The sequence below is a fragment of the Macrotis lagotis genome, chromosome 1 (assembly GCF_037893015.1).
Source record: "Macrotis lagotis isolate mMagLag1 chromosome 1, bilby.v1.9.chrom.fasta, whole genome shotgun sequence".
NCBI lineage: Eukaryota > Metazoa > Chordata > Mammalia > Peramelemorphia > Peramelidae > Macrotis > Macrotis lagotis.
Genome location: NC_133658.1, coordinates 864,114,228 through 864,130,803, shown reverse-complemented (window position 1 = coordinate 864,130,803; position 16,576 = coordinate 864,114,228). Strand labels below are relative to the sequence as shown.

Here is a 16,576-nt window from a genome sequence, read left to right as displayed (position 1 = left end):
GCTAAATTGCAGATTTCCTTATTTTTTTAAGATATAATAGCTGATTTTGTGATGAACTTATCATAAAGAATGTGATCTACCCGTGACAGAACTGGTGGTGTTGGAACACAGACTGAAGCAAATTTTTATTTATTTATCTATTTATCTACCTATTTATTTATTTATTTATTTTAGGTTTTTGTGAGGCAAATGGGGTTAAGTGGCTTGCCCAAGGCCACACAGCTAGGTAATTATTAAGTGTCTGAGACCGGATTTGAACCCAGGTCCTCCTGACTCCAAGGCCGGTGCTTTATCCACTACGCCACCTAGCTGCCCCCAACTGAAGCATATTTTTAAAAATTTTTAAATTTTTTTCTCTTTCCTTTACTTTATTGCTCATGAGGGTCTATATTTTTTTGGGGGAGGGGGTATTCTGTTTACCCTTAAACAAGAATATTTTAATAATGTATAAAAAAGCATTTGTACAAAAATAAAAATATATATTAAAATATATATAATAGCTGAGGGGCAGCTAAGTGGTGCAGTGGATAGAGCATTGACCCTGGAGTCAGCAGGACCTGAGTTCAAATCTGTCTTCAGACACATGATACTTACTAGCTGTGTGACCTTGGGCAAGTCACTTAACCCCATTGTCCCACAAAAGTCAAAAAACAAACAAAAATCTGAAGAGTTGGACACTACTGAACAACATCATCAACATCAAAGGGGGACAGTGGATAGAGTACCTAGGTCTGAAGTTAGGAAGTTCCAAGTTCAAATCTAATCTTCAGACACCATCTTTGTGTTCCAGGGTAAGTCACCTACCCCATGTGTTCCTCAACTATAAAATGGGAATAATAATAATAATAGCACCCATCTCCCAAGGATCAAATGAGATAGAGCATTTAGCAAATGTTAAATCTCTATATAAATACTAGCTAGTATCCTTGCCCTCCAGGTATGGAGAAAGCACAGAATAAAGAGATCATTACTATTACACAATAACAGGTCAGTGATCTGAGATCCTCCTTTCCTATTCAGTTACAAATAGATAACTTACCTAAGAAGGGCAGGTAAGAGTAGAGGATGAAGGGAGTCATGGAATCTAAAAACCCAGAATCGTAGAATTTTAGAATGTTGGAACTGGGAATGACCTTAGAACTTAGAATGTCAGAGCTTTAGGATATAGAATGTCCAAATTGGAAAAAAAAAACTTTAGAATTAAGGATATTCAAGCTGCAAGGGACCCTAGAGACCATCTAATTCACCCATCCTATAGTTTAGGAGGCCCCAAATATCCATTTTTGTTTCATCCTGAATTCCTCCCAGAACACTCTCCCCACTTCATCCCAGAATCTAATCTTGTCATTGAAGGGAAGGGAGAGTTCCAAAATCAGGGAAGATAGGGTGGGGTGGACAACAAAGAGGGGAAGAGACAAAAATCAGAAACACAGAAGTGGTGAAGAAGTCTCAGTTTTGGTTATATGAGGAACTTACCTGTGGAGTGCTCTCCTCTTCCCCTACCACCTTGTGGCTTGGGCAGGATAGTTTTAGAGTAAAGGAAGCAAACTTCATTCTGAGTCTTCCCAAAAGGAAATGGGATTACTTTCCTTGGGATTGGAAGGGATCCAGAGCACCCTTGGATGATAGTCACAATGGAGGATTAAGGAAGGGATGTGTGTGTTTGTTTCTCCTTGGCTCATGTGTGATACATCAGGGAGAATGATGACATGGGTCAAACCTTTTCTTCCCTTCCCCCTCCCTCTAAACAGATTTAATGGCTTGATATATGATGTCCCTTCCCTCCATATTCAGTGTTTGATCTCCCCATCTTAGCCTCTTAACTCTTTTTTTTTTTTAGGTTTTTGGCAAGGCAATGGGGTTAAGTGGCTTGCCCAAAGCCATACAGCTAGGTAATTATTAAGTGTCTGAGACTGGATTTGAACCCAGGTACTCCTGACTCCAAGGCCAGTGCTTTATCTACTCCGCCACCTAGCCGCCCCCTCTTAACTCTTCTTGAGGTGGTGACTGCCTATTGGGTTTCTCCAGGCTTTCAATCTCCCTCCCAACATGTCCCCGGTTCTTCCTTTTCCCCCATCTCTTCAGTTTCCTCAGTCTACTGCTCCTCACTTGTATTTATCTAGTTCATTCCCAGTCCCAGGTTTGTGTCAGTTCTGGATGTCACCAGCATGCCCATTGAAGACTATTGACGGAGAAGGGCAACAGGACAGAGGTTCAGGACCTCTCCAAACTCTCACTGGGCTCTCCCTCCCTATCCCTTTCCAGGGGATCCATAGTTGAGTTGGGGATGGGGATAGAGGGGAGTCATTTGAGATTGATTCCCAAGTTAGAAAAGATGATTTTTCCTTGACCTAGGGAAGAGAGGCAGGTTCTCTCCCTCCCAACAAAGAAATCAGTCCCTAGCCACATCTTCACCCTGAAGGTGGCTGAAGGAGGAAGGTGACTGACTGAAATGATCCCTTTCAGGTGTTTGATTTCTCCCAGAACCTCAGAATATTTCTGGGACATTTTTCCTGAATGGGAGTAGGAAAAAGTTGGATTCTCAATTATCTCATTGAGCTCTTAAGCCCTGAATTGATTCCCCACCTTATGTACTAACTGAGCTCTCACCCCACTCCCTTTACTAATCCCCACCTTTCTCTAAGCCCCTAGTCATTTCACTAAGCTCTCATAGGATAAGAGGTATAGGAACATTGTATTAGAGTCAGAAAAATATGAATTCAAACTCCATCTCACATGCATGCTAACTACGTGACCTTTGACAGGTCACTTAATCTGTCTCATTTTTCTCATCTATATAATGGGGATAACCTCAAAGGGTTGTGATGAGGCTCCAATGGTTAATGTGTTAAAGGTTTAGCAAATCTTCATGCATTTATGTCTGTTAGTTATTACCATTCCCCATCTGGAAGATTCATTCTCTTTGATGTGCCTTCATTCTCCCCCCTTGATTCCCTACCCTTCATCTCAATCCCTCCCCCCAAAAGTTCCCACTCTGAGTAGGATGAAAATAATGTCTGACTCATAGGCAGCACTTGTCACTCACTCACTCTGGGGAGAGAGACACGATTGTTGATGCTCAAAGAAGGCGGCATACTGAATAGAAAAGCCATATCCTAATCTACGTAATAAACCTTCAGCTCTTTGTGGTCTCCATTTCCCTATACATCCTGTTGAGACCTCATTCCTTCACTGAGATCTAAATCTTCATGGAAATCTCATACCTTCATTAACCCTCCACCCCTCACATTGCATATTATTTCCTGTCATCTTTATAGCTAACACTTTCTCAACCACCATCCCATTATTGACCCCCCTAGATACTCAGTGAGTTCTCATCCTATATACTGAAAGCTTACCCACCTCAATGAGACTTTACCTTCCTCCCTGAACCTTCATCTCTTCATCAAGCCCCCAGGACCTCACTGAGTTCCAATCCCTCAACTAGAGATGTTGAAACTAGCTTTCAGAGATCTTTGAAGAAGCGAAGAGTCAGCAAGGACATGGTCACTGTCTTCAAGTATATGAAGGGTAGCTAGGTGGCACAGTGGATAGAGGACTGGCCTTGGAATCAGGAGGAGGGAAGTTCATATCCAGCCTCAGACACTTGCCACTTACTAGCTGTGTGACCTTGGGCAAGTCACTTAACCCCAATTGCCCTGCATCTAGGGTCAACTCCAGTCGTCCTGATTCCTATCTGACTGCTGGACCCAGATGACTCTGGAAGAGAAAGTGAGGCTGGTGATTTAGCATAGGACCCCCTCACTCAAATGCAATTCATGTGCTTGTCATGGTATCACCTCCTTGATGTCATTATCTTCTTTGAAAATGAAGGACAAAAATCCTATCTGAAGGGATGAGGGAAGGGATGAGAATTGTTCTGGTCTCAGTGGGCAGAACCAGAAGCAGTGATTAGAAGTTGCAAATGAGATGTTAGGCTTAGTGTTCCGACAACATTCTTAACAATAGAGCTGTCTAGAAGTGTAATGAGCTGTCTTGGGAGGTGATAGGGTTCCTCCTCCTAGGAGGTCTTCAGGAAGAGGCTGGATGACCGCTTACTGAATATGCTATAGTGAGATTATTTATAGGTATAAACTAGGCAAAATGGAAGATTAAGGATCTTTCATATCTCAGATTCTGTGATTCTGGTTCAGAAATCTATATATGGAGGGGCAGCTAGGTGGCACAGTGGATAGAGCACCTGCCCTGGAGGCAGGAGGACCCAAGTTTAAATCCAGTATTAGACATTTAATAATTACTTAGCCGAGTGACCCTGGGCAAGTCACTTAACTCCATTGTCTTGCCAAAAAAAAGAAGTTTAAAAAAAGAGAAATCTATACATGCAGAGACATCAATCTATGAGGTATATGCAAAAGCACTCTGACCATCACAATAAGGGCTTGCTGTGATGTAGACTTAGTCTTATACTTTTTCTCCACGAGAGCAAGTAGGAATTATAATCAAAGGGTAAATAAAACTGTGCATACCCTTTGATCCAGCAATACTACTACAAAGAGATCATGAAAAAGAGTAAAAAAATGTCACATGTACAAAAAACATTTATAGCAGTTCTTTTCATGGTAGCAAAAAAAAAATAGAAACTGAGGGGATGCCCATCAATTGGGGAATAGCTGAAAAAGCTGCAGGATATGAATATGATGGAGCACTGTTGTTCTATAAGAAATCATGAGGGATGGAATTTCAGAAAAGGCTGGAAAAACTTGCATGAACTGAAAAAGAATGAAGTAAGAAGAATCAGAAGAACATTACACAAACCAATAGCAACATTGGATGATGATCAACTATGATGGACTTGTTCATTTCAGCAGTACAATAATCAAAGACAATTGTAAAAGACCTGTGATGGAAAATACCAACCATATCCAGAGAAGGAACTGTGGAGTTTAAATGCAGAGCAGAGTTCACCATCTTCAATTTTTAAAAGATGTCTAATGTATCATGTTTTTTCCCCCTCTCTCTAATATATTTTCTGTTTGGATTTGATTCTTCTTTTACAACATGTTTAATATGGATCTATGTTTAGCATAGTTATATGTAAAGCTTATAATAGATTGCTTTCTGTCAGGGGGAGGGGGAAGGGAAGGGAGAAAAATGTAAAATCCAAAACCTTGCAACAAAATGATTGTTGCAAATCACATTGCATGTAGTAGAAAAAAAATAAACAAAATATTTAAATCATTATTCTTTACAAAACTCCATGATCAGGGGATAAATGTCCTTAACAATGTCTTGAATTCTTGGTATGCCCCACCTGATTAGATATACTTGGAAGCAAGTGATGCTCCATTTTTGTAGTATTCTCAACTTGCGTATGATAAGCCCTTAATCCATATCTTTTAAATAGCTTTGCCAAGGCCAATAAACTCTGTGTTCCATGAATCTTTTCCTTGTTCCCACAAACTCCCTTTTGGAGAAAGGTTTCATGACACAGTGGATAGAGAGCTGGTCATAGAGGCAGGAAGATCTGAGGCCTCTGATACATACTGACAGTAAGATCCTGGGCAAGTCATTGACTATCTCAGAACTCTAGGTAACTCTTAAGTGTCTTATTTGCAGAGGTGCTGAGACCTATTTTTGATGGAGGGAGTTTCTTTCTCTGGGGGCCTCTATATAATCAATGAAATCACAAGGAGTCCCTACATATCAACTTCTAAATCCCACTCCTGCTTACTTTAGGGTCATCCAATCACTAGGATTCCTAGAGAAATAGATAAACTGAGTTATGATGAGGGGCATCCCCTAATGGGGGGGGCATTGTCTCGCACCTGACTCTCCTTCTCAGAAGGAGCCACTACTTCCTAATAGCACTAGAGCTAAGTGTCTCTCTTCCCCTGATAGGCCAGCATCTTCCCAAGGGCCCAGGGGCATAGGAGTGAAAGTGACCCAGGAGTATTGACATCTTAACCGTGTTGCCATGCTTTCTGTTACCAAGGCCTGAGTGCTCCTTGGCGATTGCACAGTGATCTGGAGCAAAGGCTCCAGATTGTCTTTGAGGGGATGGGAGGCTGCCAAAAGTAGAATGTTCCTGAATCATTCCAACCCAGGGATACAAAGATAGCTTGACTCTGGATCCTGACAACAGGAGAGAGTAGAATCCTTTCTCGTTAATCTTTTCCCATATGGGTCTCAAGCATGAGACAGGGAGCACCTCTGCCTGCTTTCCCAACCTTGCCATGTGTGAGGTCACTGGCCCTGGGAGATCTTGCTTTAAATTCAGAATATAGAATATCAAAACTTGAAATAATAATGGTATTTGTCCTTCATTTTTGAAGATTATGACATCATGAGGTAATGTCATGACAAGCACATGAAATGGATTTGAGTGAGGAGGACCCACCAGCCTCACTGTCTCCTCCAGAGCCATCTGGGTCCAGTGGCCAGATATGGAGCAGGATGACTGGATGCAAGGTTATTAAGGTTAAGGTTGAATTTGAACTCAGATCTCCCTGGCTTCAAGGCCCTCGAATTGCACCCACTGCTCCACCTAGCTGCCCCCCAGCTGGAAAAGCTCTCGAAACACAGACCAGTGGACCGGATGGACCTTAGAGCCTAGACTATCAGAGTGGTGGGGGTTTTAAATGTAGGAACACAAAATGCCGGAGGTGACAAGGGGAACCTTCAGAACATCACAATGGGGATTCGAATCCAGCCTCAGACACCGGCCACTCACTAGCTGTGTGACCTTGAGCGAGTCACTTGGCTCTGAATGCCTTGCCTGCAGGGCCGTCTCCAGTGGTCCTGGGCCATACCTGGCCACCTAGGCCAGAGGGCCGTGGAGAAAGTGAGGCTGGGGGCTAAGGACAGCTCCCCCACTCGAATCCAATTCGCTCTCACTGTCACGTCCCCGATGTCAAGGTCTTCTGGAACCAACATCATCATCATCGTCTGACCGCTGGGCCCAGGGGGCTCCGGAGGAGAAACTGAGGCTGTGACTTAGCCCAGCCTCCTCCTCACTCAAATCCAGGCATCGCCTCGCTGGTGTCAGGGTCGGGCTCCTGACTTGGGGAGGCTCCTGAGCAGAGCGGCCGGGCGGGGCGGGGTGGGCGCCCGGGGCCCCCAGAGCGGTCCGGAGCGAGGGCGCGAGCGGGGCGGGGCGGGGCGGGGGGGGCGGGGCGGGGCTGGGCGCAGAGGGGGGCGGGACTGAGAGCGTTGGGGGCGGGACTGAGCGCGTTGGGGGCGGGACTGAGAGCGTTGGGGGCGGGCCCGGGCCCCGCGGCGGCCGCTCTGATTGGCTCTGCCGCCCTCGCCCCGCCCCGGCCGCGCTCGCTATAAGAGGCCCCGGGCGCGCGCCGCGGGAGGAGGGTCCGCGGGCCGCCGTCGCCTCCCGAGCTCGGCCCGGCTCGCGCGGAGCCTCGGCGGCGGCTGTTCCGGAGCCAGCGCCCCCGGGCCGGCGGGATGCCGGGGTGCCGCCTCAGCGCCTGCGGCGCAGCCCCGCGCCCCGGGGAGCCCCCGGCGCCCCCCGCGCCCGCCCCCTCCGAGCCGCCGGACGCGCCCGGCCCGGCGCCGCCGTCCCCCCCGCCGCCGCCGCCCGCGGCCCCCGGGACGCCGGAGAAGGGCGCGGGGCGCGGCCCGGAGCAGCGGCGGCGGCCCGGCGGGCACGGGGCGGCGGCGGCGGCGGCGGGCGGCCGCGCGCTGGAGCTGGCCGAGGCGCGGCGGCGGCTGCTGGAGGTGGAGGGCCGGCGGCGGCTGGTGTCGGAGCTGGAGGGCCGCGTGCAGCACCTCCACCGCGTCTTCCTGGCGGCCGAGCTGCGCCTGGCGCACCGCGCCGAGAGCCTGGGCCGCCTGGGCGGCGGCGTGTCCCAGGCCGAGCTCTACCTGGCGGCCCACGGCCAGCGCCTCAAGAAGGGGCTGCGGCGCGGCAAGCGGCCCCGCCCGCCCGCCCTGCTGGCCTCGGCGCTGGGCCTGGGCGGCTGCGTGCCCTGGGCCTCCGGCCGCCTGCGCAGGCCGGGCCCCGCCGAGCCCGAGTCCCCCTTCCGCCGCAGCCCGCCGCGGGGCCCGGCCTCCCCGCAGCACTGAGCCCTGGACTGGGAGAGCGGCCGCCCGGGCCGGGGGCCGGGGGCCGGGGGCAGAGGGGGCAGAGAGGGACCTTGAGCGAGTCACTGCCCTGCGCTGAGATTCCCGCCACCTACCTCACGGGCATGTCCAGGAGGAGAAGACGCTGGGACTAAAACCCAGGCCCCGAGGCCCCCGCTGAGGGCTCCCGCCCCTCCTGTCCTTTCCTCTCCCTCCTCTCTCCCGAGGGCCCCAGGCCTGGGCAGGCCCTGGGTGCTGTCCGAAAGCGGCTGGCTTGCACCTGAACCAAGTCCTGGGCCCCTGTCAGTTCTCCGGGGCCCCTTGCCCCGAGCTCTGCTGCCCCGTTGCTTCCAGCGGAGTGTGACGACGGGAAGGAACTGGCATCCTCTGCCAGGGCCCACTGGGCTTCCTGACTCAGAGGCACACCTGGAAAGCTCCTTGCATTCACCATCTTGGGTGGGGGCCGTGAACCTTCATGGCCTGCCTCTCCTCCATCTAGCATCTTCCGTCTACTGAGCTCATGTGGGGGTTGGAGGCAGAGGTGAGCTCCTCGGGGGAAAGAGAAGAGAATGAATGCCTTGGACAAGACACTTTCTAGGCCTGCCTCTTGCCCCTTCCACCCAGGATGGGGCTGAGATGAAGGCAAACCAAGGGCAGGAGCTTTTTAATCAGAAGACAGCTCAAATCTTGGCTCTCTGGTGCTAGCTGTGTGACCTCTCGGAGTGGTTCAGCCTCTCTGAATCTTTGTTTCCTCACCTGCTAAATGCTTCGTTCTAACCTGCTGTTTCAAGGTCCTTTCCTGCTCTGAAATAATTCTGTAAAATCACTTTTGTCTGAGTTTCAATGTGTTCTGCAGAATGAAGGGGTTGGTTCGGATAATCTGTGCGCTCCTTGCTTCATCTGACATTGTGAGTTTCTAATCCCTCTGTGGGGAAAAGAATGGGACAGAGGGGCCATTATCTCCTCCAGAGGTTTTCCCTTAATGATATAAAGTGGTTTGCCCAGTATCCAATCCTCCCTATCTCTAGGATTTATTTATTAATCAGCTTTGGCTGGATTAAAAGGAGAATTTTGTGCCCCAGGATTACTGGGACTGAGTTTATCTGACAAAAATGGGGGGGGGGGAGCATTTATATTTATGCAGTGGAGACTGAGAAGCTGTCCCCAACCCCCTACTTTGCCATGAGGCTTCAGGTTAGCACTGGCACAATCTCCTGGCACTGCCATTTCTAGCTCCCTTCTTTCCTTCCTCACCTTGAAGGGTTACATAATACCTCACATTGTTTCCTGGGAGCTGCAAAATGCTTTCCATAGAACAACCCTGTGAGAGAGATGTCATGGGATCATAAGATTTATACAACTGGAAGAGACCTTGAAGTCACCTAGACTGATTCTCTCTTTTTACAGATGGAGAAACTGAGACCCAGTGAGAGCAAATAACCATTCCTAGGTCACATAAATAATGATGGATCTACTCAGTTGGCATGAGCATTAGCTCCATTTTATTGAGAGAAAAGTGATGAAGTGACCAGAGAGCTGGTGGGGGCAGGGAGGGCGGAAGAGTTTTGAATGTGTTATTTCTAAGCTTCAAATCTCATTCTCCATCAGTGATACTGGGGCTTTTGTTCAGGATAGGCATCCTAGTTTTACAGATGAGGAAACTCAGACTCAGGGAAGGAGACTGATATGCTTGGTCATAGCAAATGGAATCTGACTCTTCAGCTTTCAAGCCCATTTTGTCCCCCTGCCTCATTTTCTTTTCTCCCCCTGAACCCCAACTCAAGTTCAGGGGACTTATCCTCTCTGATTCTGAGTCCTTCCAAAGCCTTTTTCCCTTTTGCAGCATACTTTTCTGAACTTTTTTTTACCCCAACCACCTTCTGGAGGTCTAACGTAGTAGATTTATGGACCCTTCTCTATCTGACACTAGGGGGCGTAAGTCTTCTTCTTATGGGACCAAGATTTGGATTACTTTAGACTATGGAATGAAAGATCAGGGAGTGACTTTAGAATATTAGAGCTAAAAAGGAGCCATTTGATGTCATCTAATCAATTCTTCCTCATTTTACAGATGAGAAAATTGAGGCCCAGACTCCAGTACTGACTTTCCTGAAGTCCCCCAGCTAGCACAGTCAGTTTTTGAACCCTTGCACTGACTCTGGTGGTGGGCTAAGTTGCTTTCTGACTTCATTGATCCATCAGGTCCCTCTTCTGACTGAGGAGGCCAGTCCCCTTTTCAAGCAAATAAAACAGTTTGCAGCTGTCCCTTGTGTTGGCCCCAGCTCCTGCGTTCCCCTTCCCATGGCAGTCTACTGCCCTCATCCCAAGCTTAGCTTCCTTTGTGTGATGCTAAGGAGCAGCAGCTTTAGTTCTAGCAAAACCTTATAGGGCACAGCTTCTACTGACCCTGCCATAAATCATCTATATGAGCTCTCCGGGCTGAGAAGACAACCTGACTTGATAGAGCCCTACCTTCCACTGGACACTCTCTTCTCTGAAGTGATGTCATTTCTCCCTAAGCAAATTTTTAGCCAGAATCCTATAGGGTGGGACTGAATCTGGCTTCCAAAGGATCCAGGATCAGGCATAGCAGCGAGGTATGGGAGACTTGCTCAAAGTTATGATGGTGCTTGCTTATTAAACATGTAAAAAGTTCACTGTGGCTAGAATTCTGCTTACAGTATAAGTAAAAGTTCTAGTGAAGCTTATGGTCTTGTAGGTCCTATTTTGTTTTTTAATTTTGTATTCTCAGTGCCATTCCCCGTGCCTTGCATTTTAGTAGGCGCTTAATAAATGGATTTTGGATGGGTTAGATCATAGGACACACAAGTAGCACCCCTTGTTGCTGCCTGAGCCATGGGTTTGAGTTCAGAGGACCTGGGTTCACATCCTGTTTCTGCTAACTGTGTGATCTGAAGTAAGTCCTTTCCTGGTCAGTTGATTAAAATGAGAAGCACTGAATTTTATGCTCTCTGGATGAGCAATGATCCTGTAAGGAGGGGGCATTTCCATGTCACCCTGCCAATCTGGCAGCCCTTTCTGTCTTTGTGTTTTAAAGTGTACCTCTTCTACCCTATCCCAGGCAGGAAGAGATCTGTCATCCTCTGGTCTAACCTCTCTGCTTAACAGAAGTGGAAACTGAGGCTAAGGAAGATTAAAGGATTTACTTGCCTGAAGTCACAGTAAGTGGCAGAAAGCTCTGTTCTCTCTGGCTCCCCTACACCACCCATCCTCAGATTTGCTCAGAGCAGGCTCTCTGTCCACACAGCTGCAGTTACCTCTTTTTCTGTCCTGGATCTAGGGTTTTGTTTCTCGCAGGATCTGGACAGGACTTTTTTGTTCTGACACCTTCATGAAACCATCTTCCCTCCCTCCTCCACTCCTGACTGGGGAGATTCCAAGTGTGCAAGGACCCTCTGTTTCCTCCAGCTTCAGCCCAGGGCACTGTCCATGGTCCAGGGGCCACTCAATCTCTGGGTCAACACTGATTAACTACCAGAGGTCAACTGTATCTTTCAGGAATGACCAAATTTTATTTTATTTTGGTCAACTGTATCTTGAGCTGTACTACCCGGATCCCCTCTCCCCTCCACCAAGAAACATGACAATCTTTTTCACCCTCTAGTACCCTGGCCTTCTGGGGTTCCAGCTCCAGGGGTGCATATCAGTCCTGTCTGCCTAGCCTATTATCATCACTCTGAACCTCAGGGAGCATTAGTCTAGAAAGGATGGACATGTCTTTCCATTCTCAGCTAGTTTAGTGGTGAAGTAACACTGAACTTAAAGGCAGTATCTATATTAGGGACAAAACAAAGCAAAATGCGTTTACATAGGACTGAGTTTAGACTGAAAGAGAATTTCTAGATTCTCAGGAGAACTGAGAAGGTGAAGGCATGCTGCAATGATATGTCATGATATGACAGTGCAGTCTTCCAATCTCCACACCCTTCTGCCTTCTAAGTACCACCTCCCACAGATGTTAGGCTTTAGGAAGTTTTTTCTTATATGAAGCCTAATCTGTCCCTATAGTTTCTACCCATTACTCTTGATTCTGCCCTTTGGGGTCAAGTCCATGTATGTCTACTTCCTAGACACCTTCCTCTAGGTCTTTTGATGTAGCTGGCATCAAAATGGTCCCCAGGGAGTCAGCAGTCAGGTTCTACCACTAATTCGTGTCAAGTCACTTCTTTCTCTGGATTAGTTACAGATTGAGGGAGTTGGACTGTAGACAATTAAATAATCCCCTATTACTTGCCTAGACTATGCAAGAATAACTGAGCAAGTAATGATCTCTGCCTCTGTGGAATTGATATTCAAACAGGAAAACTCCAGGAGTCCCTACTTTTCTAAAATTCCAGTCTTGCTGATTGGACCTATGATCTCCTAAAGAAGCATTGCTGTACAGTAGGAAGAGCATTGAATTTGCAGTCAGACAACCTGAGTTGGAATGACCTGCCAATTATACTTGTGTGACCCTGGGCAAGTCCTCTTTTAGGGTCTCAGTTTTCACACCTATCAAAATAAGGAAGCTGGATTATATGACCATTAAGGTACCTTCTATTCCTGGATCCTTCTGAAATACCTTTACTCTGGGCATTTCCTCTTCAGCAAGTAATCCCTGAGAAATGGAAAACAAGGGGGTGGCTGGGTGGCGCAGTGGATAAAGCACCGGCCTTGGAGTCAGGAGGACCTGGGTTCAAATCTGGCCTCAGACACTTAATAATTACCTAGCTGTGTGGCCTTGGGTAAGCCATCTAACCCCCATTTGCCTTGCAAAAAAAAAAAACGCTAAAAAAAAGAAGGAAAACAAGAGAAGGACAAATTGGTGGAATTTTGTAGCCTTAAATTTAGAAAAGAGATTGCAAGGCTAGATATAACCACCAGGTGGCAATGTGGCACTCTGTCTCCATCTTTGGGGCTGTACAAATGAGGAGACAACATTAGGGAACTTTGAGAATAAGATCCCTTTTTCCCAAAAAAAATTCATCCTCTCCTCAACTCTTCCACAAGTATCCCACTCCCACTGGTACACTACTGGAATTTGTCCTAAATCCAGGCCACCCCAATCCCATCATAGAGATTAGATACAGAGAGATTATTTAGGGGTGATGTTCCCCAGAGATGGGGCAAGATTCTCCTAAACACCAACATTTCTGAATTTAGAGATCTTAACTTTTTCCAACCATATTATTCATTGAAATCTGGTCATTTGGGGCGACTAGGTGGCATAGTGGATAAAGCACTGGCCCTGGAGTCAGGAGGACCTGGGTTCAAATCCGGTCTCAGACGCTTAATAATTACCTAGCTGTGTGGCCTTGGGCAAGCCACTTAACCCCATTTTCCTTGCAAAAACCTAAAAAAAAAGAAAGAAATCTGGTCATTCAAAACAGGAGATCCCAAAGAAATAGTAGGAAGAAGGAAAGAAGGGAAAGACAAAATGGCTCAGCTCCTAACATAGTACCGTAAATGGAAATAAGGAGGGAATCCAGCTTTCAGGACCCTCCATCGGAGAGGGAGTCCATCTCACCATAGGGATCTTCCCAGGACCTGGACACTCAGAACTGAAGATGGGAATATATGAAGGAATTGGAAGATCCACTTTGTATTTGGCCTTCCTGTCTCTTCCTCCCCACTTGCAGCACACTGCCCCCACCTTTCAACTCTTCCTACCCAAAGGGCCATTCACCAAGCATGAGATGGATCTGCAGTAACAAGAAGCTGCCCGCCTTCCATCCACTGACCGGACTCTAAGGGTCGGGGTGCTGGAGAAACTCCAAGATCGACCCAGGCAGTCTAACTTCACATAGATACTGGGGAGAGGAGGGAACCATTGGAATCCCAGTATTTAAGTGCTGGAGAAGACTAGGGACCACACAGTCCAGTTCCCTTCATTTTTATAGAAGAGGAAACTGAGGTTTGCACAGCAAGGAAGAGGCAAGTTGGAGAAGCAAATCCAATAGCTGGCTCTCTCTGCCTTTCTCCCACTTGTCATTCCTCTACCACCCCCAGAGCTATGTCACCAGGAGCTAAGGGCTGGGACTTGGGAGACAGGTGCTTGTGGAGCTGGTCTGAAGATGCTGAGTCGGAGGCAGGGACCCAAGAAGCTGACTCGGGGGTTTCCTGTGGCTTGGGCCAAATAAGGCTGGGCCCCCAGGGCGGCTGATTCAGGCTGAGTCAGGCTACTTGGCATCTTTAATCCTAGGATCTCTAAGCACTTTGCCCACATTTGGAAATGCCCCCAAGGGATTTGAACCCCAAGCCAGGGTCAGAAGCCAGGCTCATCAGACCTTGAGTGATCCCTCCCCATGTGTTGCAAGTGGGAGGAGGAGGCTGCTCTGTTCCTGAGCAATGCCCCCTCAAACTCTTTTCTCATTCTTAGGTCCTGGGTTATACCCCAGCACTGGCTGAGAGTCAAAACCAGAGGAAGAGGCAAGTGTGAGAGGGAGGACCTCAGGCTCTTGGCTGGCATAGCCAGGTCCCCCCATAGCATCACCATAAGAGGAGTAGTTTTAAGCAGTATCCCCTCCCCCAGCCCACAAGCCAGTAAGGGGAGGGGGGAGGGGAGACCCAACTTCCATCCTCGGAACATTCCATTCTGACTGTTCAGGGACAGATATAGTCAGCCTGGCATGTACAGAGTGGAAATGGGAGGAAATCTGGGCAAGGGACATCATCCCTCCCCATTGCTCCTAGAAGACATCCCCCTATATAAGGAGCAACTCTCTCCTTCATGGCCTCCTACGTGAGACCCCACCCCACCCCATACCCAATTCTAAGGAGGAAGGGGAGAGCTCAAGATGGGAACAATTCAGACCTAGAAATATGAGAACCCTGGATAACTTGTGATGACTCTCCCTGCCCCCCATCCAAGCCCTTTCCACCAGCAAGCTGAGCTGGGCCAAAAAAACACAGAAAATGAGGGGAGGGCTCCCAGAGGAGTCTGGGGTGGGGGGAGCAGAGGACTTATTCACCAACTGGATGGGCCAAATATGACTTCTCTTCCTCCTGTCTCTGCAGCCCTTGGCTAGGGAGATGCCAAGGATATGAGTGGGGTGTGGAGCTCACTGAATGTCAGCGATAATTAGGGGTTCATAGATGATTTTTTCTAGCCAGGGCTGGGCAGTGCCATCATCTCCTCAGTGCCATCATCTCCTCAGTCTGGGAATCATTCCTGCCATCTGGGCAGTGGCTGCCTCCCCAGAATGCCTTTGCCAGGAAGTCTTCCCTGAGTATCCCCACCCAACTGGGAGCATTCCTTTCCCTTGAATTCCAGTTCTGGTGGGCTCAGTGGCTGGGCTGCTAAAGGTGTCCCTTGATCTACAAAACAGTGGCAGTGTTCCTATTGAGTTACCTGTGAAATGAGTTTATTTTAATTTATTTAATTTAATTATTTAATTTATCTTAATTCTTTTTCCCTGTCTATTTTTTTTAATTTTACTGTTTATTGAGTCCTATTTACCCTTGACTTAAGTTGGAGCTCTACTCCCATGGGAAAGAAGTTGTTTGTGTGATGTAAGCTAGGGACTTATGGTTGTTTCCAGCTTCTGAAAAATGTATATGTCAAGGGCAATTATAAACTTTTTAGAATATATTAAAAAAAAATTTCCCCATCAGGTTATATGGTATGATAAGTGAACAAGACACACCCACCCCCACAATCCCCCCAAGTTCCTGCAGGAAAGTCTGCCTGCTTTCTCTACACAAGCCTTAGAAATCACCACTTAGTCAAGCCCAAGCTTCAGCAGGGAGACAAAACTCTCCTAAATCTAAGAGTTGTCGGGTATAAGTAAATGAGTAGGGTTTTAGGAAAGAAGGTGAGAGATATGTTCTCTCTAATGATTAGGTAAACTGACTTATCAGATAATGTACATGGAATCATTTCCCCAATTTGTCAATTCTATAAGGGCAAATATTAGCCAATGGGTGCCATCCTGTATATCATGGTGGTTAGTCTTTCTCAATTATTTCCTGGCATGGGGAAGGGGGTCCATTCTTTCTCTTGCAGTTTCATCAGCTGCCTCCCAAAATATGGGTTCTAAGAGTCCATTCAAGATCATTCAACAAGTTTTTCAGCACTCACTACATGTCATGATGCTAGGTCCTGGGAAAAAAAATAAGCCTCAACAAGTTCTGTCCATCATCAGTCAATTTTATTAAATGCTTGGGCAGCTAAGGTGGCACAGGGGATAGGACACCAGACCTGGAGTCAGAAAGACTCGCCTTCCTGAGTTTAAATCTAATCTCAAACATTTACTAGTTGTGTGACCCTGGACAAGTCACTGCTTGCCTCAGTTTCCTCATCTTCAAAATGAGCTGGAGAACAAAATGGGAAACCACTCCAAGTATTTCTGCCAAGAGACCCCCAGATAAATTGGGGGCAAATTCAATAAAAGACACCAGGATTAAGGGGGATTGGGATTAACTGGAATCTGAATGAAGTGAGGGGAAACCAGGAAGCAGAGGTGAAAAGGAGAGCTTTCTGAAAATGGTAGATCTGTCTCAAACTGGGAAAACCATTAGTATACAGAAGCCCTCTCTTTCC

At 47.5% G+C, this 16,576-nt stretch overlaps 1 protein-coding gene across 1 annotated transcript; it reads left to right on the top strand.

The window, feature by feature from the left end:
* Nucleotides 1–7,416: 7,416 nt before the first annotated feature.
* Nucleotides 7,417–15,441, top strand: TRNP1 (TMF1 regulated nuclear protein 1). Its single transcript, XM_074218001.1, has 2 exons — nt 7,417–8,942; nt 10,106–15,441. The coding sequence occupies exon 1, from the start codon at nt 7,417–7,419 to the stop codon at nt 8,035–8,037; it is 621 nt and encodes a 206-aa protein (XP_074074102.1). The 3' UTR covers nt 8,038–8,942; nt 10,106–15,441.
* The last annotated feature ends 1,135 nt before the right edge of the window (nt 15,442–16,576 follow it).